The 26598-nt window shown below is 34.9% G+C and overlaps 1 protein-coding gene across 3 annotated transcripts in view; it reads right to left on the reverse strand.

The window, feature by feature from the left end:
* The window catches only part of ABI3BP (ABI family member 3 binding protein), a 142415-nt gene that overhangs the window by 84035 nt on the left and 31782 nt on the right, over window positions 1-26598 (reverse strand). For all 3 annotated transcript variants that reach the window (XM_017830841.1, XM_017830843.1, XM_017830842.1), the window contains exons 4-11: window positions 26060-26192; window positions 16476-16657; window positions 13206-13267; window positions 8173-8224; window positions 7744-7806; window positions 6610-6705; window positions 4070-4147; window positions 205-285 (exon numbers count right to left, since the gene is read on the reverse strand). In XM_017830841.1, the coding sequence (XP_017686330.1) occupies window positions 205-285; window positions 4070-4147; window positions 6610-6705; window positions 7744-7806; window positions 8173-8224; window positions 13206-13267; window positions 16476-16657; window positions 26060-26192 (747 nt within the window). The remainder of the gene's footprint in view (window positions 1-204; window positions 286-4069; window positions 4148-6609; window positions 6706-7743; window positions 7807-8172; window positions 8225-13205; window positions 13268-16475; window positions 16658-26059; window positions 26193-26598) is intronic.

Below are 26598 nucleotides of genomic sequence, written 5' to 3' on the forward strand. Positions count from 1 at the left end.
CAGTTCAGCCAGAGCTAGACGTATCCTGCTTTATATTTCATTCCAGTGTGAATCACTGGAAACACAAAAGGAACCAGAATTTTTTAATTAGTACTTCCTTTGGAGCCAATAGAAAGGGGATGCAGCAAGTAGTAGGAAAGTTCTGCTGGAGGTGAAAAAAGCATCTAGTGAAAAAAGAAGGTAAAAAGCAGGAAAATTAGTTACCCGGTATGTTTTGAGTTTGCACCAATTTGGGTTTAGGCGTTGATTTAAATTCTTCAGGTCCATGTGTTTTCTCAGCCTGAGCTAGAAGAAAGAAGCTTCATTTAATTTAGAATCTCTCTACCCTTCTCTTTATCTACTGCCCAAAGCCCGCTGCTTTCCTTGCACCATTTTATGTCACCTGATTAAAGTAATTTCTACAGTTGCTTGATTCTATCATGATTAATATTTAATTTTGTTTTCAGTTGTGTCTGTATGATTTTTTGGACTTATTTTGTTACAGTTTCATATAAACAAAGGAAAATGAGAACCACAAAGATTTCCCCCGTTATTCTGATGTTTTGTTAATCCTCCTAAAATAAAAATTATCAGGAAAAGAATAAACAAATATTCACCTATAATACCTCATCTCTTTCATTTTTCTAGTAGTAATATAATGGATTTTGATTTCCATTCATTCTTCTAATTCTACATTTTCAGAGTAAAGCATGGGCAGTTTATTAAACAGCCATTAAATGTACCTAAACTGAACCACTGGTCATGTTTTAATATATTAGTGCATAACTGTACTCTTCCAGAGTTTCACATAACAATTGATTCCAATGGTAAGTAAGTCAAGATCACTTTCATCTTGCTGGAGATCCCACGGGCGTTTAGTCAGTGATACAGTACACACAACTGGTCATCTCAGATCACAAATGACAAAGCTTATGGATATGGAACACAGAATGGCATGGGCTCAGCCTTGAATGTGACAAGAGCATTGTTTCCTTCCACAGAGCAAACTGCACAGTAGTTAGTACATGTTGGTAATTAGAAGAGATCATTAATATCGGTGATCAGCATCAACACAGCATTGGTTTTAGTATTCATTCAGTTTAATAAAAGATCACTTTCTTTTGAGACACAATAGAAGACAGTTACTTTTGGTTTTCTACCATGGTCTCCATGCTTTTTCCATAATCTACTGAATTTCCAAATTCAATTTGGAATCATAATCCATAATCCATAATCAACTAATCTTCCAAGAAGAACGGATCATGGAGTTTTATAAGCTTCTTATTTCATTTCCTGAAAAAACGTGCTGTTTTCCATGTTCTAAATACGGCTACAACAATTATACTATTTTCTGGTTTGGAGTATGGTACTTCTCAGTGCCACAAAATCTGAAATCTTTACAGATGCTGCCTTATTAGGACCCAATTCTGCTTCTAAATCAGTTACAGTGCTGTTACTGTCATCGGTGAAAGGAGGATTCATTCTACAGAGAAGTTAAAGCAATTTATCTCTATGAAACCTGTCGGAGAAAATTCACCCATAAGAGACACTGAAGCAACAACTAACAAACCCATACCTCAGAAGTACTACAGAAGTTAACAGTTCTCATTGGTGAGATGTAATCATGAAAAAAGCCCAAACAATTCCACACCGAAAGCAAATACAGAATTTATGATGCTTTGGATTTATTTTTAGAGGTCAGATGGTTTGCGCTCATATGAAGCATGTCTTGTCAGCTAAATTATCTGAACAAGCTGAATAAGATAAAGCATGCCTAGAACTGAGACAAAAGAAACAAAGTTCTCCTCAGTTTTGCACAGAACATTGTAGTCATGACATGAAAAAAGAGCAGACATTTTTGTGGAAAAAGATACAGGAAGTAGAGAACTTAGGCTCTGAAAGCTAAGTTAGAGAAAAGAAAAATGCCTCTGACTTTTCCAGGGCACCAGGTAAACGAGGCTTACTGTACTGGTTCAAGTGTATCTACAAAGTAAAGTGTTAACACAACCAAGAAAGGTAAGTTACCTTAATATGACAGCATAGAGTACAGAAAGAATGCACTTCAACAATGTTTCTTAAACTGTATTTCCTCTAACTTCTCTTAACCCTCTCTTACTCCACAACAGCAATTAAAATATTCTGATGAAAGTAATACTCTCACTCCTGGTATACCACATGAGCATAAGGGGAAGTCTTCAGGGGCTGGAAGAAGGGGCCAGAAGGAGCACAGGAGGAACAGAACTTGGGAAACATGACAACAAAGGAGTTAACTAAACATCAACCCTAGTGAATGGATTCACAGGTGGTACTTTTTATTTCTAACCCGTTCCCTATTTCAGAAATAGAATTTGCTAAATTTCTAGTAGAACCCCTTACATAAAGAAATAACTAGGTGGGTTTTTTTTAAAACTAGTTCTTCCATGTCCCTGGCAAATGTGCTCATAATTCTGAGTGTTGGTAGGCTCCAATTTCCCCATGAATTTAATAAAAAGACTCACACTCCATTAAATGGGAAGAAAAAATGTTGCAGTGGTTTGAGATGTATTAGACAACATTTCAATGGCTGAAGAAAAAAAAGCACTATGAATTTGTGCTGCTGTGTTAAGAATACATTAATCCTGAGTGGAAAATATCATAACAAGCCTGGCAAAAACAAGAAATGAAAGAGCTTACTAACAGTCTTTCCATGGAAGTGCATGCCAAGGGAGGGGAGGCTTGAAATTAAGAAAATGGTGGGATGCCTGGTTGACAAATACATTAAAAAAAATTACTAAACTGTATCACATGACAAAACACACCCTTTGATAAAGACACAGTGCAATGCAAGAACAGCCTTCAGACATCCTGCTTGCTGAAATACTTCAAGCTCCATTTTTTCTTTCTAGCATAGCTGATGACACAACAGCTGCTACAGCACAGAGCTCCTTTCAAATCAGTGTTCTGTTGCCACTTCTGGCACCAGTCCTTAAACCTTCCACAGCAAACAATTACTATGCCTTACTCAAAGAATCCAGTATGATTTTCAAACAGTGACATCTGAATGAAATATAATTAAGTAGATCCTATTGCTAAACTCAATTAATTATGCTTATATATTAGAGTGTCTCTCAAATGTAACCTTTGTAACAGGCTGGGGCTCAGATCTCTTGCTTAAATTACTCATGAAAGCCTGGCTCAAATGCTTAAGTATTCAAGTTATTTTTCCATATGCCACAGCAAGACAGAATTATACTCAAATAACGTCTTTCTTTTAGAGGATTCACTTTCATTTCCCTCTTTTTTTTTCTCTGACTTTTTTTTTTTCTCTTTAACTGAAATACTGTAATCTTAATTAATACATTCTTTAATGTAAGTAGTGTGACACACTCTTATTTTAATATGAGGCACTGGTGCTGAGAACAACAAATAATGACTGAAAGGAATGGTCATGGGAAAAAAGGACATGGAAACAAAATGACAAAGGAAGTATGAAATGGAAGATGAAAATTATTCTAAAAATTTTAGTGAATAACTATTAGTGTGACGGCAATAAGAATGTGTTTAATTGTAATAAATGGATACTAAATTCTTACAAAAAATAGACAGCACTTGCCAATAATTACCATGTATAATACAACACATCATCCAACTTCATAAACATACAATTCTGTGCTAAGTCTTGAGATGACAATCTTTATGGTTAGAATTACTACATAAACATAATTACAGAACACAAAGGAAAGGAAATAGAATGAACCAATTCTCTCCTTCCCAGGTGCCACATTTCATTAAAATCAGTATGTCAAGGTGTATCACAAGAAAACCCTTTTTGTCATTCTTCACAATTTCAAGATATCCAGCACCCCACAATTTTAATTCTAAGGGGTTTTATAAACCTGATGATTGTATCATCTGAAACTTTCCTCCAAATTAAGATTCAGATTTTTGTCCAATTCAATAACTCAGTGTTACCAATTCAGCTACACTATCCTCCTGTTTTCCAACTACTGACTTTAACTGCAGATTGAGAAACACAAAGATGGATTTAATTTTAGTTTATATATTTGGCAAATATATTACACAGAGTTTCTAAGAGTAGAATTTTCATTACCTGGAAGGGACTGTGGGGAGATTTCTTGAACTTCTGGTGTTTTGGATTCAGCAGGCCATATTCCAGTTTCATTCTGAGCTAAAAGGACAAAAACATTAGAGAGTAACTGCAAACATGTATCTACTCTCTTCTACCACAGATCTATTTCTGTCCCACTTCAGTCTGACAAGGTAAGCCAACATGGATAAATGTGGAAAGCTGAATACCTTTAGGAACCAATGAACTTCCACTGCACAATCAGTACAAGCATCTATCTAGTTGCTAAGCACATGCATTTTTGGTTTTTCTTTGTTCATTAAAAAATACTCTAAATACAAAATTTACAGAAAGGATTTAATGCCTTATGAATCTTTACTTTCACAGTGCAAAATGGTTTCCAGTGTTTTTCATTTTCCTAGCATTTGAGCTAGACAGCAAAAATGTTTTTCAAAATTAAAAGATGCAATATAGTTCTAAGTGCTATACAAGAACAGCCTAATAAAATTTCAAATGCAATGGAATTGTCATACTAGCCATGTCCTTATTTTCCTTGATATTACTTCTAACAATTACAGTGGTATGACAGTAGCCTTCTATTCCAACAGACATAAAGAAATTTCAGTAGTGGATACAGGGAAAATTAATTAATTGAATTAATTAATTTTTATTTTAATTAAAAATTTGGTTTTTTTTTTCCTGGACTACTAATATTAAAACAGACAAAAAACCTCCAAACTGTAAGGTTTTTTACTAACTTAAAAGAAAGAAAAAGTACTTTGAGAATTCTTTTTTTTTTTAATTTTGTGATACATTATTTTGATTTTTCTAAATAATACAGAATTAAAATAGTTTCAGTAAGTCAGCAAATCAGAATTAGTCATGACTTCACACACAGCATAAGCTTTTCAGCTTTTTATTTTAGACATACACCATTCTCAGTCACCACTGAAAGACACCTGTATAGATTTAGACAACATACAACACAACTTTTTGTCAATTACTTGATATATTTATATTATTTCTCAGAGTATTTTTGCTTGGAATTTTACAATGACTCTTCTCTGGTTTACAGTCCTTTGAAATTCAGGAGTCCCTTGTGTGAATATCCACGCACTTCATGTTCTTTGGTAAGCAGAACATAACAAAGCATCACTTGTCTGCCCTGGTTATTTTCTCAAAGATGTTTGTGTAACCTGCTATAAAGAGTGGCTACAAACTGGCATCACACCAGCTACAGATTTTAGACATAGGGTACTCAGATTTAGAAGTCCAAGTTCTACACTCAGCCAGATGAGCAAGTTGGACATTTCTAGGACAAGTGAACCTACCTCTGTCTTTTTCCTCATCTTTTGCTCATAGTCACATCCTGCAATTTTTACTGTGCAAACTACTGAACCTTATGACCTATCCATAAAAAAAGCATAATTTTTCTGCAGAAAGATATAATTTTACTGGTAGAAAATGAAAACAAACGTAAAAGTTCTAGATACTGCAGTTTAAAACTGATACCAGAGGTCTTAAAACATGGTTTCCTAAAAGTAAGAGTTACGAAAAATAGATTTGTCAAAATATGTTCTACTGGGTTTGTTACTTGTACATTATATACATGTTAATGCTAAGGTAGTAACGATAAAGAGTTCATTTTCCATGCTTGATATTCAAAGAAAATATTAGTAATCAAGTTAATGTGTGATTAATGTTATTATCATGATTAAAAACTCTTAATGCTCTGTAATATAAATACTGTATGTTTCTACACTTAGCTTGAATTTTCAGTAGCCACAGATGATGTGAAAAATATTTGTGTGTCAAATGCTGGTAATACTAATTTTTAAGGAATTCAACCTCAATATAAACATATTCTTACTCAAACACATTAAAATATTATTCTACTGGGTAGCTCTACCCTTGCATGTATCAATATCTTAACAGAAACAAGCTCTGCTGTTTCCCCCCTACAAAGCAAGCCATGCTGAGAATGTGCCATGGCCTGCAATGGAATGACAGAGTAAATTAAACAAAGCAGAAATAAGAAAAGAAAAAATCTGATCCAGTTGTTTGAAGTTCAAATTAAGTATTAAGACTAGTCAAGCCAAAAGCCATCAGCTCCAGAACTCTGCTCAAGGGATCTGTGAAAGATGTACTTGGGGATTGTCAAGGTTTTTAAATATAGCTTTATTTTCCACAATTATGCTATTCAAGGATGATAATGCTAAATGAAAACCTCAGTTAACGCTTTTCCTCTGGGTTTCAGGCGTGTTCACAAGACACTCATGAAACCTGTACTGAAGAGTTCTAATTTCTGGCTGCCATTTTAAATGGATTTCATTACAGATAATAAATAAGAATTTCTCCTTGAAGTACCTTAAAAAACCTGTCCACCTGTTTTAAATTAGGCAAATTTCTATGAATCCGTATAAGTCCAAGCTAATTATTAAATATAAAATAGAAAAAAAAGTTGAAGAGGAATAAAGGACTTTTCTGCTTGCACACATCATCTCACATCACTACACTTCTGATACTGTTCACAAAAAATAGAAGTTTAGTTCATTTCTGCTTACCCAGTTTTTTCCTGGATGCTGGAGATAAGCCATCTATTGTAAGGAGAGGAGGAAGTTTCTGCTGACTTTCATTGAGGCCTGGAACAATAAGGTGCACTACAGAGAAAGATGTGTGCCATTAATTCCAAAAGAGATGAAAATACACAGTCTGCCCTTCAAGATATGTGAGCAACTACTACTAAGCCACTGGGAGTTTAATCTGAGTATCTGGGAAACGAGTTGGTTCTATTCTGTAATTATCACTCCCATTTGATGCTATTTCCCCTTTACACCACTCACTGCACTATCACTATTTCATGATTAATCAGAGTTAAAACCACCTCAATACTGGAACATACAACCCTGCAGTACATAGCATCACAAATGCTGAGACATTCTGTCTTGTGTGCCAAGAAGACCCAACGCCAAACTGGATTAGTAAGTATATGTTTGATTCTCATCAATATATTAAAACACAAAGTAAAATAATGCAAAGTTATGCAGGTATAGAAAATATTTCCATATATAAAGGGCTAAACACCCTCCTGAATCCAGGAATAAATTGGTCCCAAGGTGCATGATGCAGTGAGCCTTTCATGTCTACTTCAGGCAGACCAGTAGTTCGCCACACTGAACACTGTATGATAGACTTTCTCCTGTTTTCATGTTCTAGGCTGATATTGTGTATTCTCAAGAACATAAAACATGAAACTGAATAGTTTGGAGGGTTATGCCCTAGATCTAACATCAAGTTCTAATTGCAAGTTCCCTATAGTCTAATGTATCAGCACAGGTTTGTGTCTCTAGATGGTATGTTATCATGCTGCCTTAAAAGATCGATAAGAACAATCCCTCATCTCAACAGGATCTTTGCCTCAGAACTTCACCTGAAGTATAAAAGAACTTGGCTTAAACAATGACACTATTTTCTTTTAAATACAAAGACAATGAAATGATTCTATTTCACTTAAGCTACGACACTCCTGAACCATCTGTACCACCATAAAATGTAACAAATGCTGTCTGAACCAGCTGCAAAACACCCTTTGGTATGCAAGGAAAAAACTATCAAGGTCAAGAAAATTAAAAGCATTTCAACCAAGTTCTAATTTTCAACCAAGGGTTAACAAAAACGATAAGAATTCTTATAGTCACCTAATATTGCTCCTGGGAGAGAAGAACTGTCTGGTGTTTTTGGCTGCGTCCGATTTTGAATAACTGTGGAGACAACACAGGCATGTGAAGCTAATTTTAAAAAACAAAATGAGAAACAAAACCACACCGGAAACAAGCCTCAGCATTCTTAAAACCTTCTCTCAACTTAATATTTGCAGATGAGGACACCATAATCATCCTTTCTGTATTCACATTCAGTTTAAGAAACTGCAAACTATGTTTCCTCTACATTGTCTCTTCATTGTGCATCTCCTTCCTGTGACATATTAATTTTGGTGAAAAATGATATTCTATGCTTATGTTATTATAGGGCCAGCTGCAGACCATCTCATTACCCTGACATTCATTTTCATCTCAAGTTACTCTTGCGGAGTATAAGAATAAATTAAAGAAAATATACAAACTTACCTTGTTTGATTATTGTGACTGGGACCAACCTCTTATTATCACTCAATATAAGCTGAGAAAAGAGAAAAAAAAAAAAAAAGCCTTGGGATAACTGCCATGATAGTAATTGAACTTTCTGAGTAATAAAAACAGAGGGCTCTAATCCAATACCGCGCCTGTCCCAAGTTAACACTGGATATGTCTCTGGCCCCAGTCAGTGATGGTTACACTATCACTTCAGTTCCCACAGGCTAGTGTGGTAATACTGCATTTTGATCTCCTTCTTTCAGCTTGAGATGTTTTGCTTTATAAAAACACAGTATTTGACAGCTTAGGAATCCCCAATCCTTTTTTCTCTTAGGAATCTCTTGAGCACTCACTGGAGAGTAGTCCAGAAAGCTAAGAAAAGTTGAAATTTAACTACAGCAAAACATCTGAAACAGATGCAATTACAAATTTGGTCACAAGACACAAATATATTCCCAAGAATACTCTTTTTAGAACAAAAACTATTCCAGAACCAGGTGCATATTTCTAAACTATCAGCACTCTTGGGTGCATAGCCTGCTTAAAGTAGATTAACTCAGAGTAATTTCATTTGGCGAAATTATTTCCAAAGTATATGTGGTCAGTCACCCCTGAGCTTCTTACATTTTTTCTTGCTAAATATTTGGACTACTCTGCTGTTCACTTCTCTTTGACCCAGATTACTTCCTGCCTAAGTGTGAATGCTTTCAATTATATTGATAGCACAAAAGGAACATGTGAATAGACCACATTTATTAAAAGAAAGAAACCAGCCGATATCAAAATTATAAATTAGTATTTGTAACCATACATAAGGATTAGGAACAACTTCTGAAAGCTTAATAATATGATCAAGAGATGAGATGAGGTAAACTCTAATGCCAGCAATATAAAAATGCTAAATACTTTAAAAGGAAATTTTTTTCAGTTATATTTGAGTTACAAGAAAGAAAATTACTCAAACAATCACCTTTCCATGCTAAATGTATACCGCTAAAGTCAGAATCAGATAATGTTCATTTTGCACTTTATGATATCTGGTCTACTTCATATGAAAGAATGCTTTTATAAAAATTCAGCATTCGATGATAAAATGTTAATTATTTACCTAAGAATAACTATTTTTGTTCTGTTCTAAATAATTTTGAAAAGCTTTAAAAACAATTGTTGAGTACACATTAAACACATACCAAAGTCTAAGAAGCTGGAAGAAGGCCAATCTCCACAAGTAAGATGAACCATTCCTTAGGGAAATGGATGGAGGCTACTTATTCTGTGAAAACCATTACTTTCTGCTACCTAATACCAGTTTTGCATTGGCCCGAACACGATCTTAATTTAAGTGGAGGTTTCAATCATTGTCATTAACGAAGGATGGAAGAGACTCTTCCTTTTTTATTGCTTATGTTTTTCCTTTTTTCTTAACAATTTCTACATTTCTATTTTGTCGTCTAGTAAAAAAATTGTACTGCAGATGAGCACCTTCTGAAGTAGCCCTACTCTTCACGTGACTAGCAAATGGGATGAAATATATTTATCATAAGAAGGTGCTAATTTTATTGTATTTCTTATCAGAAACCTTACAATCAAATAAACAGCTCTTAAGGTGTAGTGAGAACTTGTGTAACTCCACCGCAGAACTTCCAATCATAATTGTTACCACTAAAAGGTTCTTGTATTGAGAAGAGCATTCTTTCTTTTTTGAATAATAATGGGTGACTGTAATGACAGCAATATAAAAATGCCAAAGACATTTAAATACATTCAAAATTTAGTTTTTCACTCAGGAACAAATCCTTGACATGAAATCCTTGTTCCCCACCTGTTGTAGTTACACAGTTCACCTGCATGTAGCTGTAAGTGCTGCACTTGAAAGCTATCACCAAAGCTTTCTTCTCAGTTTTCAAAAAGTGAGTACTTTAGGTATTTCTATGTCTAGTAAAATTTATTACTTAGACAAACTATTTTGGAAACATCAGCCCATCATCTGTAGGAATGGCACTATCAATCGTATTTTTCAGGCAGGGAATATAAAGCATATTGGTATTAGGAACATTAGTTACTAAAATGATTGTTGCCATCATGAAAGAAGATGGCAAATAAGATATTCCTAAGGTATTTCTGAGGAAAATTAGAGATGTAAATTATACCACAAGTCAGACATCTTAACTTCTGACCATATAAAAAAAGGCATATTGCGTCAAGGACTGCAAGTCTCAAACCTTTTGTGAAGCGACACATGGCAACATTGTTTGAAGAGACATTTGTTCTTTCTTCCTCTGTTACATTCCAGTACTTCAAAAAGCCAAAACTAACTGGCATACACGTAAGAGACTCCTCAGGGAAGGATCACGGTCAACAAGGATTGAATAAGTTTTGGAAGAGTGAGAATGTTTTCTTCTGCAATTTAACAAATGGTAGAAGCTAAGAGTCCTTTTTGGCTGGAAAAATTGAGGAGGACGCCACCTTTCAGACTGATATTATGGAACTACAGGAACCTAATCAGACAGAGGAGGAAATAAATTTTTACTGCGTTCTCTCTGCCCTACCACCACCCATTGTTTATGGAGGGAAGAAGAATGACCACCTCTAGAACTCTCCTTTTCTTCTGCTCTCTCATTAATTGTAGCTCACACAGCCCTAGGAGCTTGGACAAACTTAAAGAATGAAACTGCCAAAAGAAACACAAGCTGATGTGTGACCAATGTTGAAAGGGCAGAATGACTAGATAAATCAGTAATGTTACTTTAACAAACAGCCTTTAAAAATGTCCTCACAGAGAAGAGTTAGGACCATGCTGATATGAGTCAGTTGTGTCTTTGGAGCAAAATAAGGCACTAAATAACACTCGTTCTGGCTTTTCACCACTGAAACATACCCCACCTAATGCTGTGGAAACTGAGGTAATAATGCACACTAAAGAGCAGGCCACTCTCTGCTTCCCGGCCTTAGTTTTATGGTTTTTTCCACCGCTACAGTGAGAACGATAGAAGACTTTTCAGAATAATCTGTGGAATGTTTTCGTGATATTCCTGTGGAGGGTGATAAAGCAGTTCTGCTCTGGAGCTAAGCCCTGTGAAACCGACTGAAAAGACTGGATGTTGGCTCTAGTCCTCCGTTCTTGCTTAAGCTGTGCAAATATTTGGAAAACTGTTTCAGCTCACTTTCTCAGGACTTCTGCATAAATAGAATCGCTGCTTCCACAGAAGCAGCATAACAGTCAGGGTCCTGGCACGTAGGGTTTGCTAAGAGGAGCAAAGGAACTCAGCTTGCACTCCATATGCCAAATTCAATTACCTGGTCTTGGGCTGTCCTGTGTAACTTTAAAGACCCCCATGGGACAAATTGGAAGAACAGTAAAGTTGACTTCCATCGACATAATGAGATGTCACCTTCCTGAATATCTAACCATCTGCATCTATATTACTCATTTTCTCTTGAATGTAAGACATGACTATATTTCCAATAACCTAAACATTATACTGCTCTAACTCTCTATATAATGCAGTAATTAAAGTATTATTGTCCTAAATGAATGTAAATGGCCTCAAGTTGCATCAGGGAGGTTTAGATTAGACATTAGGGAAATTCTTTTTCACAGAAAGGGGTGTAAAGCATTGGATCAGACTACATGGTGAAGTGGTGGAGTTACCACCACCAAAAGTGTTCAAAAAATGTCTGGATATGGCACTTGAGGGCATGGTTTAGTAGTAAACATGGTGGTAGTGCTGGGTAGACAGTTGGACTTGAGGATCTTAAAGGTGTTTTCCAACATTAATAATTCTATGATTCTATTCATCCCTAATTATTCATAGAAGAAACTGTGTAATGAATTGTGTTTTGAATCCTGAAGGAATTCCAGATCTGATAATTACAGACCATTTACAATATTGTAAAATATGAAGAACAGACAATGAGAAACCATACATTAACATTTCCTACCATGAAAACTCTTGGAAAATCTGAGACAGAAGAGAATTGTGAAGAATGGTTTGTTCCCTTATAATAATTAACACTCATGACTTCACCCTTTAACATATCTGAAGTAAGAAGGGTTTCTTCAGCTTTTCTTGGGAAGTTATCCCATAGTCTACCTCAGGGATAGTACCTTAAAACAAAACAAAACAAAACAACCTCCAGAAGATTAGATGCTGAAACGTGCCCTTTGATGAAAAATTAAGAAATTAATATGAAGAAACCATTTAATCTTATAGTAGAACAGGTAATGCTCAAAAGTCATGAAAAAAATGTTTATTTTTCACTGTATTAAAATAGTCTAGTAACAGGTTCAGTCTAGAGAGCCTTCATTTCTCCTTCAGCTTTTGGAAGTAAAAAGTATCCATGTATGTGAATCCATGAACATATGAATCCATTCAAGCTTGCTGGCTAGCACTTATGTCAAATGTCAGATTTTTTATTTACTTATGTATAAAAATCATCAAATGTTTTGATGAAACAGATAAATTCTACCTTGCCTCATGCAAGGATTTAATGAACTGTCTAGCAATCTTGATAGGCAAATTAAATTGTGCTTCCCAGCTTCCTCTGGTTCTGCAAACATTTGCCTCACACATGGGAACTACCAGTGAATTTAAAAGGATGAATAATGTTTTAGAAGATCTGAGTAAATACAAGATTACTCTATAAAACCACAGCACCAGATTATCACAACATTTACTGACCATAACAAATATCACAGGTTAACAAACCTGACTACTACAAAGGGATAAGTAAATTTTAAGTTTAGAATCCACACACAGGAACCATCAGCTTTATCTTTGTTAATTTGGAATAAGTATATCATTATTAACAAATAATCATCTCAGCTACCATTCTTAATCATTTTGTCAATCCACACATATAAACACTTCTCCATACAGTTATCAGGTCTTAGATTTAACAGATTGGCTTTTTATATTGACAATTTGTGGCCTTGATAATGTATTTCTTAATTTAACAGAGAAGAAAAAAATTTTTGATCATACAAATCACAGATCCGGTATAAAAAATAAGATTGTTTTGCATACCTGTGTTTGGGAATTGGGTACCAACTTGTACATATTCTGGAATTGCCCATTTACTTTTTTATCTGTTTTGACAGAAAGATAAATAAATACACATAATTACATTTTTTTTGTCCAAAGCAAAATAACCCAAGTTTATTCACCTTTTTCAATAGCTAGGAAAGTTAGGGGGCTTAACTACAAGCTTGTATAAAAACACACCATGGAACAATTTTATTTTGTTCTGTTTCTTCAGATCAATTAATACATCTGCAAAGCCTTCTCTTTGCATTTTGACAATAAGGAAATCAAATGTAATCTTCTTGTTCTACAAGAGAGCTGAAGTGGTCTTTGAGACTTACTACTCCTTAGTAAGCCAGAGATGCTTAAGGGGATTCCTTAATAAAATTAATATAACCACAAGACTAATTTGCAATGAACAAACTTGAAAGAGTCTGCAAAGTTTTCTGCATCCCATCAGTCAGGTTGGTACTAGGACTGACTCAAAGTAGCTTGTTTTAAGATCTCCAATATCAAGTATGCTTTTAAGTATGCTCTTCTAAAAAAATTACACATTTAGCACTGGCAATAGAGAGCAGATATATCACTTTTCTTTGGGTCTGACACGATTCCATTTATCTCAACATATGAACAAAGTAACCCACAGATTTAAACTCTGAAAGTTTTCTCTTAGGCTTTTCCTCTTAGTTTCTTAGTATTAAAAGCTTCTTGTGATGCAGCTGTTAAGTACAGATGAAAAACAGTCCTGCTAAGCACCTCTTCTAATCCAGCATAATGCTTCAAATTTTGTCTGTATCTTCCACATTTACACTTTTCTGCTCCCTCTGTAACAATAGGTGTGCAAACAAGAGTAAAGCTACATATTGTCATATTTGTTCACAATTGCATCCAAAACAGATGAGCAACAGAAAAAAAATTCAACTCTAAAGAAATATCAATTAAGATACATTTGAGCTGGAAAAAATCTTTCAAAGTGCTTGGTAGTTTTAAAGAACAGGACCTACTACTGGACTAAAGACAAGGGAAAACTGACAGAAGTTTCACACTGATGTCATGAGAAAGTCATGTTAAAATGGTAAAAAATGAGCTACTTTCATCTCTGTTGAAAAATTTTGGTTAAACAAATACTGAATATTTGCCATGTCTTTTATGTCTTCTCAAATCATAAATTAAAAACAGATTTGCCTACCAATTCCTCCCAACATTTGGCCCGTGGATTCAACACATACAATAATATGTAAAAGAAGTTTCAGTTTATGGTCATTTATATATTTCTTCAGTGAGGAAAGAAAATTTACAGTGAAGGATGTTTGGTTGAGGTTCTCCTATATGAGAAGACATTGAGTTACTACAAGACAGGAAACTGAAAGAGAAAAGAAGTGGCCATTTGTGCTGATTGGTAAACTCCTATGCACACAGTTGGTTGTAAATTTATAACAAATATATACTCTCTGTTCACTGTCCATATTTTATGTATCTATCTACTAAGACATGAAAGGCTTGAATCTGAAACACGCCGACAACTTTCTGAGTAGAAGACACTTTATCAGTAGACCAGAATGCAGACATGCAGGGTAATCACAAGCTCCCTGGATTTAGGTGCTGCAGAAGCATCCACTGAATACACAAGTTTACATTCCAGGAAAAAGGAATCTCTTCTACATAGAATATGAACTCTTACAAGAAAGTATCTTTCAACCAAAGTCAATCTGTCTCCACAAACCTAGAAGAACAATTCTCCTGGCCTATTAAAAATGTAAAATGACTATAAGAAACAGCATTTAGAAGTAGGATATATACAAGTAGGAAATTTGGTGATACCAGTGAATGCTTTTGCTGCTCTCAAACACAGTATTAAACTGCAAACACTATGCACTCTTCAATTCCTCCTATTTTAAGTACTTAAATATATTTCAGTACTCACTCTATGGATAACTTTAAGATGTTTGAAATACAGAAAAAGCAGCAATTTAGTAAGACATTTTTAGTGCTGAGAAGCAGTTTCTTTTTTAAAGCAGGTATGGGAAAAGGCTACCACCATTCTCCACTATAAGCTTATGGTATAACAATGGCATATTGAAACGACTCTATGGACACTGGGGAGGTACTTCAAAGTTAAAGCTTTGTACTTTATAGTGAAAGCCAGCAAAGTTCTTTATTAGGGAGTATGAAGGCTTTTGCAATGTTAGTAGGCACCATAATGCTCCCTTCCCTCATCCTCAAGTATATCAAGCTATGTAACTGAGGTCCAAATCAAATTTCAGCTGGAAATCTCATATGAATAAGGCTCTCTTATGAGAATGCCTGTTCTTTACAGTTTGAGTCAAGCTAAAAATACTAAGCATAGGAGTTTGCAGCATCTTCTGACCAACACCACAGGTAAGAAATACCGTGCTTGCGGAAAATAAATTAAATTGGACAATATCTGTTAAGTGCTCTCTTCCTCTCATTAGAAAGAGGAAGACTGCTGATGCCCATTTCCTCTAATGATATAAGTGATTCTCTGAACAGTACATGTGTTTTTCAAGGGTTAATTTGACATCCCTTTGCCTACATTGTCTTGGGACTTTAGAGTAAAACCTTCAAATATGACTGACAGAACAGCCAGAGATGTAATACATTGCCTCTGTGAAAACACAAATGAAAGCATACATGACAGTGCATGCTTCAAACACAGTTCATGAAATTCCATGACTAAAAATTAGCTTCAAATTTAATTTTCTAGCAGAGTCAGAAAGGGCCCATTGTGATGCATGCTGGATAAGACAGGCCCTGTCTAGCTTTTTACCACCTTCAACATAAATGCAGGTATAAAAGGAGATTTTAACAAGGATAATAATTTCCATCAACTCAAATTAGTTGATGGAAGAAATTAAATGGATTAGTTGGATGATGGTTGATGGATTTCTTGATTAGTTGATCATCTTATTATTCACGGCCTAAGGAAAAACCTTAGAATACAGTCAGAAGTATAAATACACATACTCAACACTTTACATGTATCTGAAATAATCACTGTTAGAGTTCCACCAGCCTGAAGCAGATCCTCTGTTTGCAATGACAAGAGAACACCTTTCAGAAAGTAGGTGGCAGTTTTTCAAAGACAAAACGTTTCTACTTTCACCAATTCCTAAAATAATTTGTTAGGGGCATAAAGGATAGCATTTAAACAATAGAAACCTGATCAGTAGCCTTACTCTAACTAATACCACAATAGAGGAAAAATACTGTCAAACTGAGTAGCTATATGATTAATTATTGTCAAATACTTACTAGAGAGAACTGTCTTATGATTGAAAGTCTTGCTCCAAATACTATCCTCTACGTTGTCTTTAACTCCAAATTCATACTGTGTGTTTGGCTTCAAATTGTCAATCACAGTCTCTGTAACTGGGCAGAGCTGAAAAACCCATTTTTTGTCTTTACCCTTTTCTCTGTAGCGAACTGTATAGAATCTGGTTGAGGAAAAAAAAAAAAAGAAAAATCTACACAAAGAAACAACAACCATTTTTGTGAAGAATTAATAAAATAACTTCTACCCACCACTGTTCCATTGTTCTTGTTCTTTCTGGCCCTTTTTGGTTTTCAAATATCATCAAAGCCAGCATATATTTCACATATATACATCCCATCATACAGACCAGGACATTATAAGGGCAAAAGAACAGTCTCCTCTTCACAAACAACCCTGTGAATGAGGTTCTAACCACAAACTGCAACCTCATTTTGCAAGCAGTTCCCGTGATTCTGAGATATGCCAGAACTAGTCAATAGAATCATGTGTCTACTACTCAACCGACTTCTCAGAATCTTCTACATCGACTCAGTGAAAGGTGTTCCCTCAAAACTAGTCCAAAACATTCTCAAGAGAATACCAGTAATAGTTGATATTTGTATAACACATTCCTCATTCAGTGATCCCATTATGCATTGCCCACACTTCAAACAAGAAAATAAACCAAGACATTAATTTTAGCAGTTTAAGTCAGTAGTGTGATAAATGCTAACAGACTACGAAATTAAAAAACATTTCTGCAGAAATTGCCCAATTCTATCAAGCAGCACCACCCTGAAAAAGTATGACTGCAATGCTAACCAATATAAGAATGCAATGGAAATGGTGAGAGCTTCAGCACAAGAACTCCCCAGCCTACTATAGTCTCATTTTCAATACACATACTGAATCACTACCAGAATGGATTGGAGATTTCTGGTTTTGTAAAAACAAATCTCAGAGACACTTGGCAACTTTCTAATCCAAATATTACCGAAGATTGTTACACATAACATAAATAATACATATACATTGCCCATATCCATTTCACATTTACATCATCTGAAAAAGAATGAATTCCACCCAACTGTATTTTGCCACACTTTAATAGCAATTTAAGGCTTGCAACTTAAGATTGTGAGATTTATTCCAGATATTATATAGGCAAATGTATGGGGACGAAGGAAACGAACTTAAGGAAAAAAAAACCAACCAAAAAAAGTTCTTTAATCAACTGGAAAGGTATCAAAGGTCCAGAATAAAATTACTTGGTGGACCAAATATAATGTAGTCAATGCACAAAGCCGTCTTTGCCAAATTTACAGAAGAGCACTTTCAGAATACAGTACATGTGAAACATGTTGAATACAAGGAAATTCCTATTTCATTATTAAAACACAACATAAGACAAGGCAAGTATGGAAAATATTTGCATACACAATGATTTGCTCTGTTTATATATTTTATCTTATAACTATCAATTTTTTTTCTTGGCACCAAAAATATAGATTCTCGTGTTTTAGTTGCTACAATTCAGTTCATTCAGGTACTTCGCCAAGTTACAAAACCAGTATTTATGTTGGCTCATGTAACTCTTCATTAGCTGTACTACTTTGTGTTCAAAGCAAGAATAGTATAATCTAAAAAGTTCAAAAGAAAAGGAAAAAAAAAAGACAAAAAAAAGAGAAATAGTGAATAACCTCTCTCTTATGAATTCTTACTAAGGAATAATCTGCTCCTTACTTCTGTGGGCTGTGATCTATGCAAATTTCATATGTCAAACAATAGATCTACTTATCAGTTAAGCTGGCAAAGAACATTTTTAACAAGAAACTATTGGCAACATTAAAATAAGGAAAATTTCTTCTCCTTTGTCCTCTTAATCCATTCATGAGTGGTCACTCAGACATTAACAGATAGGAAAAGCTTGCTTGAACTCCCCGTCAAAGGCAAAGGATATAGAGGTAATAAGCAAATCCAGTCTTCAACATAAATGCATCTTGTTGGATCTTGTACACTTTTTTGGTAAGGAATTTGGAATAAGTATAGATAGATCTATGACCAAAATGTTAATCTCAAGTGGAAATAGCCACCTTCTTCCCACTGTGCCGGAAAGAAGAATTTTCATTTGTTTTCTTCTTCATCTGTACATTTTCCTACCTGTTTTAGTTCAATGGGATAGAAATAAAGTGATTTTATGTGATGGGAAAAAAAGAGTATACTGATTCATTTCAGTTATTGAACAGGCTAAATGAATACCTGTATCAGAAACGACAAAAAAAACCATTAAAAACTTGTTCACAATGAATAGGATTTTAAGTGGCTGTTCCCACTTGTTTCTAAGGAAAAAAATGTTCTGTTTTTGATTGCTGCCTCCATACCTGCAAATTCCTTCACCCTAGCATGAATTAAAATACCAACCACACTTGCACAACAAGAAGAAATCTTTCACTAAAATTCGAAACTACTAAAAAAACTGACAAGATTTTCACAGTTATGACAAACTATGTCATTAGAAAGAGAAACATATAGCACAGAAGAAATTGTCTCTCAACTTCAAGATTTCCAAGCCTGCAAAAACTTCATCAAGCATATAATTATTTCAGTGAAAACTTGCCATAGTGCATGCTAAAAACACTGACTGCGATGACAGAATTTCCTCAACCATTTCAATAAAAAGAAACAAAAATGAAGTTCCATTTAACAATTTGCAAGTCATGATCGTTTGACTATCAAAAATATCCAAATTGTATACAACATGCACTTTTGGGGAAATGCAATCATTTGTTTATGGAGTACAAACCCGGAAATGCCAAGTTTTGTCATAAAAGAACAACAATTTATTGTTAAACCAGAGCAACAAACAGCTGAATAAAATGCAGCTTCAAAGCCTGACTGAGAACATTTTACCAATTGAATTTTGTTATAATTTTAATTTCTCCCTTTTTCAGACCTTCATTTCATAAAAAAGTGCACTGTCAAACACTCAACACATATAACTGAAGACATGAGAAATCAATGACATCCAGTCATCACTCACACGTATTTATCCCCTTGTGGCAGTGACATACATGCACAAAAGGTGTGCAACTGGCCTGCTGTGTGTGTCAGAAGCCACAAAACTTTCTCCTGAACTGCAAATACTTAGTGAGACATCTCCATAGATCCCTCCCATTACGACAGAAGGCAGGCTGAAATAGAGCAGAGTCACTGTCACACGGAAGGGAGAGTATAGTACATGTTTCTCAGACAGAACACTTCCCATTATCTCTGTAAGGTAAGAATATGAAAAACTGATTGCATACTGCAGGGCCCTAATAGCTAATATCAAAGTAACAGTCAACATCAATAACAGCTAATACCAAAGTAACTTTGGAACAGTCCTAGGAATGCTATTCACAATTGTGAATACTAGTTAGATGTTTCAGCTGGGAGGTGGTGCACTCAGTTACATGTGGTAAGAATTTATTTTATTCTGGATTCTCAGCAGGTACAAAGACTTAACAATCACAATTTAATATTTACTGTTGATTCTTTATTTGTTTTGGGATATGGTGAGGGATATGAAAAGGGTACATTTTATCAGAACAGTGTTTGTTGAATAACTCTTGTATTTCTATTTACAACAAATGCTAATCAAAAGATCGCAGAGTTCACTTCATTTCTTTTCCAGCTAGCACTCTATAAAACATTAGAGCTCTTTTGTTAAGCTCCATAAAAATTAGTACCTATGCCTCTCCCCCTAACAGGCAATGCTTCACTTATTAAAGGATACCTCCCATCAAGCTACCCTGGGGACTGTAGAGAAATTTTACCTCCTCTGTTTTTACTAGACAACTAGTGTTGTCTAGTAAAGGTGTCATAAGCAAGTGAGGGATACTGTTCCACTCAGAATAGTTAATTCATGCAATAAGGACGAAAAAAAAACAAACCCAAAACCAACAACAACCACAAAACCAAACGACCCAAAACAAGAAATTGAACCCACTACAGCAAAGGAATAAAGAGGCTACATTTGCCAAGACTGCCTCTCTCGATATGTGTTTGTGCAGCAACATTGAATGTTTAATGTCTGCCTTCTTGAAACTCTACCTACATTATCTTTTACAATATTCTGACTTTTCTTACCTCCCCATAAGATGAACACAAAATGTGATGGCAGAAATAAAATAAGACCAATTTCGTTATTTAAAGGAAGCCACAAATTATGATAATACTCCGTAAGCCAACCACTGTAGTGATTACTCTGTCGGCAAAGCTGATACAAGACTCTCAGCCCAACACAGAGGGATGTTTCTCTTCTATGTTCAATTTACATAGTTGGTTTTTTAAAACTCTACAGTGCAAGGCAGTGCTCTGCTTAGAGATAGCCTCTTGATTACACTAGAAATCAAAATACAATGAGCACTTTAAAGAAGCAGAATACAGAATTTTTGCTTTTGAAATTAAGCAGATCTTGTTTGCTACTAAAAGAAGTAAAATTCTAAGATGGATAGGTAAAACATTATTTTTTGTATCACTATCACTGTGAATGACTCTGTCTCACCGAGAGTTCCAGTGCTATTTTTCCAATTTTTCACTAAATCTCTTTTCAGTCAAATTCCCAGAAAACACTCGCAGAGTCAAGTATTCAGGCACGAAAAATTAGGTACTGGAAATCTTATAAGGCAGATGGTTTTATGAGATTTCCAGAGTAGGTCAGTTTGTATAAATATCATGGGTTTGTTTGGAACCAGATCCCAACCAAAACTCCAAACAATTTAATCATGACTATTTTAGTCAAACGTAACACTAAACAAACAATTAAGCCTTGGAGATATAAGAACATTCCGGCTCTGTCATTTCATGTTGCCAGAGACAAATTGTAAGACTCATTTCATTTTCGTGCATAGGAATGTAATCAGACTTTAAAAAATAAGATTAATAATAAAATATATTTATTTATTTGTTTATTGTTACACTTCATTAGAAGCACAGAATCCATTTAGTGCTAGAAAGTAATAAAAGAAATGGTTTGAACTTTGATTTTTCAGATAGAAAGTGTTTCACAAATTGGCACACGGAGTTGATTATATTATTTTGATTATATTATTTCCCTTTTTATTGCCAAGTTTACTTCAAAGTAACAGACAGACATATATAAAAAGATGGAAAGAATTACAGTTAAGTTTGCAAAGCATTTTCTAATTTAGTTTTCAATTTTACATGATCGCTAACATGCATTTTCTTCATGTAATTTTTTTAGTAGAATGACTGAAAGAAATTGAAGAGTGAGAGCTCTGAAGAATGAGAGGCTGAAGAGAAACAAATCATTCCATGTTTAGACAAGCCTTTAGAATATGCTCCCACAGCAGTAGCTGAAAAGCATCTGAAACTCAAGAAGTGCATTTGCTGCTGTATGTTTTCCTTAAGAAATTCTTCTAAGTTTGAAATACATTTTGTATGACACAAAGTATGATTAAGTTGGCAGCTGCATAGTGAGAGGTTTGTAGATAGGAACAGGCACATATATTTCTGAATTTAGGGTTTTAAAAACCCCACTCTGTACTGTGCAATGTATACTACATAGACTGAAAATGGATTTTTCTCTGTTTTTCGCTCACTATTTTCCTTTTTTTTTTTAAAGCATCAGATACAAACTAAATAAAACACAAAATATGCACCACTTGCAAGTACAACATTAGGATATTTAAATCACGGGCAAACAAGTTTAAACAATGTCAGTCAGAATTTGTCAAAGTTTTTAACTTAAAAAAATACTTTCAGGTTTTAAGTTTCTATTTCACATGTGTCTGAAAGCATGTCTGTTTTTCTATACAATCCACTCAATAGAATACTATATTTTACTGTATCTACACACCCTGTGTTTGTCTAACATGAAAAATAACATTTTCTATTCCTTCCCCTGACTTTCCCTCCTAAAGAACTGAAAGTTAAAGTCCATGTTTTTTGACCCCAGCTTCATTTTGGGATTTTCAGAGTTCTTCTAATCAAAGCAAATGCAAAAAAAAAGAAAAATCTATAGAGTAGTCTCTCTTTTTCAGACTTAAATGGGCAGTAAAGATAGCCCCAGCTCTGTAGCAGCTAATGTTTGTTTGAACATAGAGAGGCAGGGAGAAAACAAGTCTCTACTCTCTTGGAAACAATAAAAAGAGGAACTGAACGTGGCCGTGCAGTAGATTATCATGACTTTCCCATCCTCCCTTGCCAACTGTCCCACACTGGTGCAAGAAAAAGGAGGATGTTGAGAAGGTAACTCCACATAGTGGAATCCTTCTGGTGTCATGTGGGTTTCGTCAGTTACGTAGAACTAATCACTTGAGTTTTTTGGTTTAGGTCTTTTTATTTGGTTTTGGTTTTTGTTCTAGTGTTAAGGCTCTGATCAGAGATAGTAGTCACTTCATAAGGTTCTGATCAGATATAAATGTCACTTCAATGAGGCTTCAAAATTTGACCTTTCAAAGAGTTTTGGTCCACAAAAATGGCAGCGAATACCTTTGCTTCAACAAGAAATTAGTGTTTGGGGTTATCTTGAAGGAAATACACAGCACTCTATTGGCTTATGCCCTTAATCTCTAGAGAGTTAAGAAAGCAAAGAATGGTTTGTTGAAAAATGTCACAAGAACTTTTTCTTCACTGGAGTTTCTTAAAAAGCACTTTGTAGATTCAGAAGACCACTATGTGCCTTCAAGAAGCAAGCAAAAATTTCACTGAAGCAGTAAAAGATACCAATCCATTTTTAGAGTATGGCACTTCTAATTCAAAACTCATTTGCTTACAAAACCAGATCTTCTAAGGAATATCCCACTGAGATCAGATTCGCACCAGAGAAAATCTTGGCTAGCAGATCTGTGCTATTCCATGTGGTTTTCATCTTCTGAGTCAGCAACATGTTCAAATAACTTATATTATGCAACATTTGTACAAAAGCCTAATGTCCACCCAGGGGTGGTAAAATCTGAGGCCAAGAACAGCGATTCCATTTCAAGACATACAGAGTTACAAATCTAAAACATGGTGGGATATTTACTGACAGAATTGAGTTAGGAGGTCCTAACTGCCACATAATGCCAATGTCAAAGATTAGAGGTTAGTCACTAACAGCAATTTTGAGAATGATTAATAGTACACAGCAACATGCCACAGTAAGGAGAACACACCAGATGAAAAAGAATCAAGTAAGTGAGTAGAATTCCCCTGCAGTAGACAGAAATGTTGATGAATTCATTAACTGCTTTTTAAGTCTTGTACTTTTAACACAATGCTAACTTGCTAAGAGTGGGCTACTTCCTACTTTTTTCTTATCATACATTATCAACTGCCATTCAAATTAATATCCTAAATTAATAGTTTTTCTTCTATACACTGACTAGAAATATATATGGATCTAATCTCTCTTGAAATTACCGATATACACACCATGGTCACATAGAAAACTGTTAACATCATCTATACAAAATCACAAGCAGTTTGGTCCAGTAAAGGTAAACAAAATAAGAGCACCACTTCAGTGACTTTTTTTTCTTCATTAAATTTATTACTCTGTTTGATTGCAAAATAGGTATATACCCATACTTTGACATGATTGTTTGTAGCTTGATTTCTGTGTTTTTAAACTAGCTACTCCCGAGGGTCAGTGAATCTTTAGAGCTGAAATAGAGGGAGATATTCAAACAAAATGAATGATACGACTCTTATAGGCAAGTCATTTTATGCAAACAAAAGGGAAATACAGAAACAGTACTTTTATACAGCCTGACAATATTTCAACAAAATGAAGGGCACATTAAAAGTATTTTCTGAGGGGAATCATTTGACCAAATTAAACAACACTTAACTAAAAACAGCATACCATGACTTGACACAAAGACACAACAAAAACAACTGTCTTATACTATAGTAGCAAACATACAGAATGTATTCTAAACATAACAGGACACCAGTAGCACACTGGGCTAACTGAAAAACATCCCATACTGTGTTAAAGAATTTGTTCAAACTTTGAGTCAATGAATGTCCAACAAGAAAATTCAGCTACTGAGGAGAAAACCCAAAGCTGATGAAGGCGTTGTGGTGGATACCATATGCCTTGAATTTCCAGGTGGATTAGTACAGGATATAGGCTTCTTCTAAGTGTTCTTCCTTCCCACTGCACAATGGGTGCTGTAACTTTGGTGCTGACGCAGCACATAAAGAAGATACGTTCCCTGGTAAAATTGGTGCTAAAATCTTTATGTGCACAGAACACTTCAAAGGCTCCTCCAGCTCATATCTTTGACTGCTCACGGGAGGAAAATATTTCTTTCTTGAATTGAAAGAGCAAAATTTAAGCCTGAACCAACTTTTACTTCTACTGAAAAAAAAGTCCAATCAAATTACATTTTTAGAAATTTCCTAATAAACATTAACATTGTTTTCTTCAAAAGTGTTTGAAATTCTGGTTGGTGAGGAAGATCCGAATTTGTTCAGGAGAAGTTTTTGAAGGTTGAAAGGGTTTAGTCCAAAACTTTTGAGAGTTAAGAAAAAGGTCATATTGGTAACATGGGTTGTTTTTTTTTTGACATAATGTATGTTTGACATTCAGTCTAATGGCATCAATGGGAGTTCTATTATGAACACCAAAGATTCAAGTCTAAATTAGACAGCACCCAGACAAATATTAGACAGGGAAAAAAATGTTCTGAATAATGAAAAAAATGCATGGTTTTACGTGGTTTAACAAATGCATGGTTTTACGAAACACTGCTGAGTCAACTGGAGTTTCACACAATGTTAATGGAGGCAAAAAAAATTCTTCTGTCATGAAAGGAAGAATACAAAGAGAACACCAAAATGACTGTCATGGTTTGAGAGCCTCAGGGAAAACATCTGTATTAACAATTTAAATAATTGCAAAGATTAATTTTATTAATCTGCCAAGAGTTACCTAAAATGTACGAGTACACTTTAATGAGAAGCTCCCCAGCACTAAGACTTCTCTTGAAACTGCTACTTGGTGAGTCTTTGTGAGCTCTCCACCTACTGTAACACCCATTAAGTAATTGCAGCACACCAAATATGTTACAGTAGATGAGATCTTATTTTACTTACAACAGAAAATTAATGAAAGCCGTATTATATCAAGATCAGGAAAGTTGTTTCATTAATAAGATCAGATATAGGAAACAAAAATCAAACACCATTAAAACAAGGCATCATTCCCCTATCACAGCACAACAAAAGAATTTTTTTACTTTTATTCAGCCAACTTTAAAAAAAATTTTCCTATTATTTAACAAAGTTTCTTTCAATTGGTTAAGATACAACTGAAGGTAGAGTCAAGGCAATTGGTTTAAGAACAAAGGATGTACTGTGAAATAGCAAGATTTTTACTTTAGCATGTAGAGTTCTGACTAAATTTTCACTCAAGACAAATAAAGACTTTCAAAGCATCAAATGAGTAAGTGAGAAAAGTTACTTCACATTCAGAACTATTGTTCCCAACATTTTTGTTTCCAATTAAAACTTATTCTAGGCACAGCAGAGAGCTACGCTGAGTTAAATCAAGAGAGTAATAAAAAAAAAGGTTTTTCTGTTATGTTACCTGTCACTAGCACAGTTGTTTGTTGCTGTCCAGTCATGTTGAGGGTTGACTAGAATGCCCCAAGAGAGAAACACAGAGGTTGGGGTGAGAGTGCCAACTACCAGCTGCAGAGGCTTTTGTGTCTTGGTCCGACCTACATACAAAATATATAAAGTTAGCTTCTCTCTCCTGTAGTTGGATAGTAAAGTAAATGAAGGCCTGCTTCACTTCTAAGCTTGAAGGGAAAGGTGCAACAGTTCTTTTTTTTTCACAGTCATCATTTCTAATGTATGATTTACAAAATGGGCAGAGACAGTATCTGATCTCTTTTTTCAGCCTAATATTCCAGTTAAATCTAGTTTTTGAAAATGAGCAATTGGTGATTTGGGTATGCTTAGTACAAGAATAAGCTATACATAGATTAAATTCAAGGCTGCGGCTGTCTTGTCCCATATCACAGAAGGTATGACACAGAGTTCAGGATATCAGGAAGTCTCTCTTTGGATGTGACAGAAATAGTAACTTCTGGGCAGATTTCTTACTAACACTGTAAATAGGTC

This window comes from Lepidothrix coronata, unplaced genomic scaffold (genome assembly GCF_001604755.1).
Source record: "Lepidothrix coronata isolate B3197 unplaced genomic scaffold, Lepidothrix_coronata-1.0 Scaffold184, whole genome shotgun sequence".
NCBI lineage: Eukaryota > Metazoa > Chordata > Aves > Passeriformes > Pipridae > Lepidothrix > Lepidothrix coronata.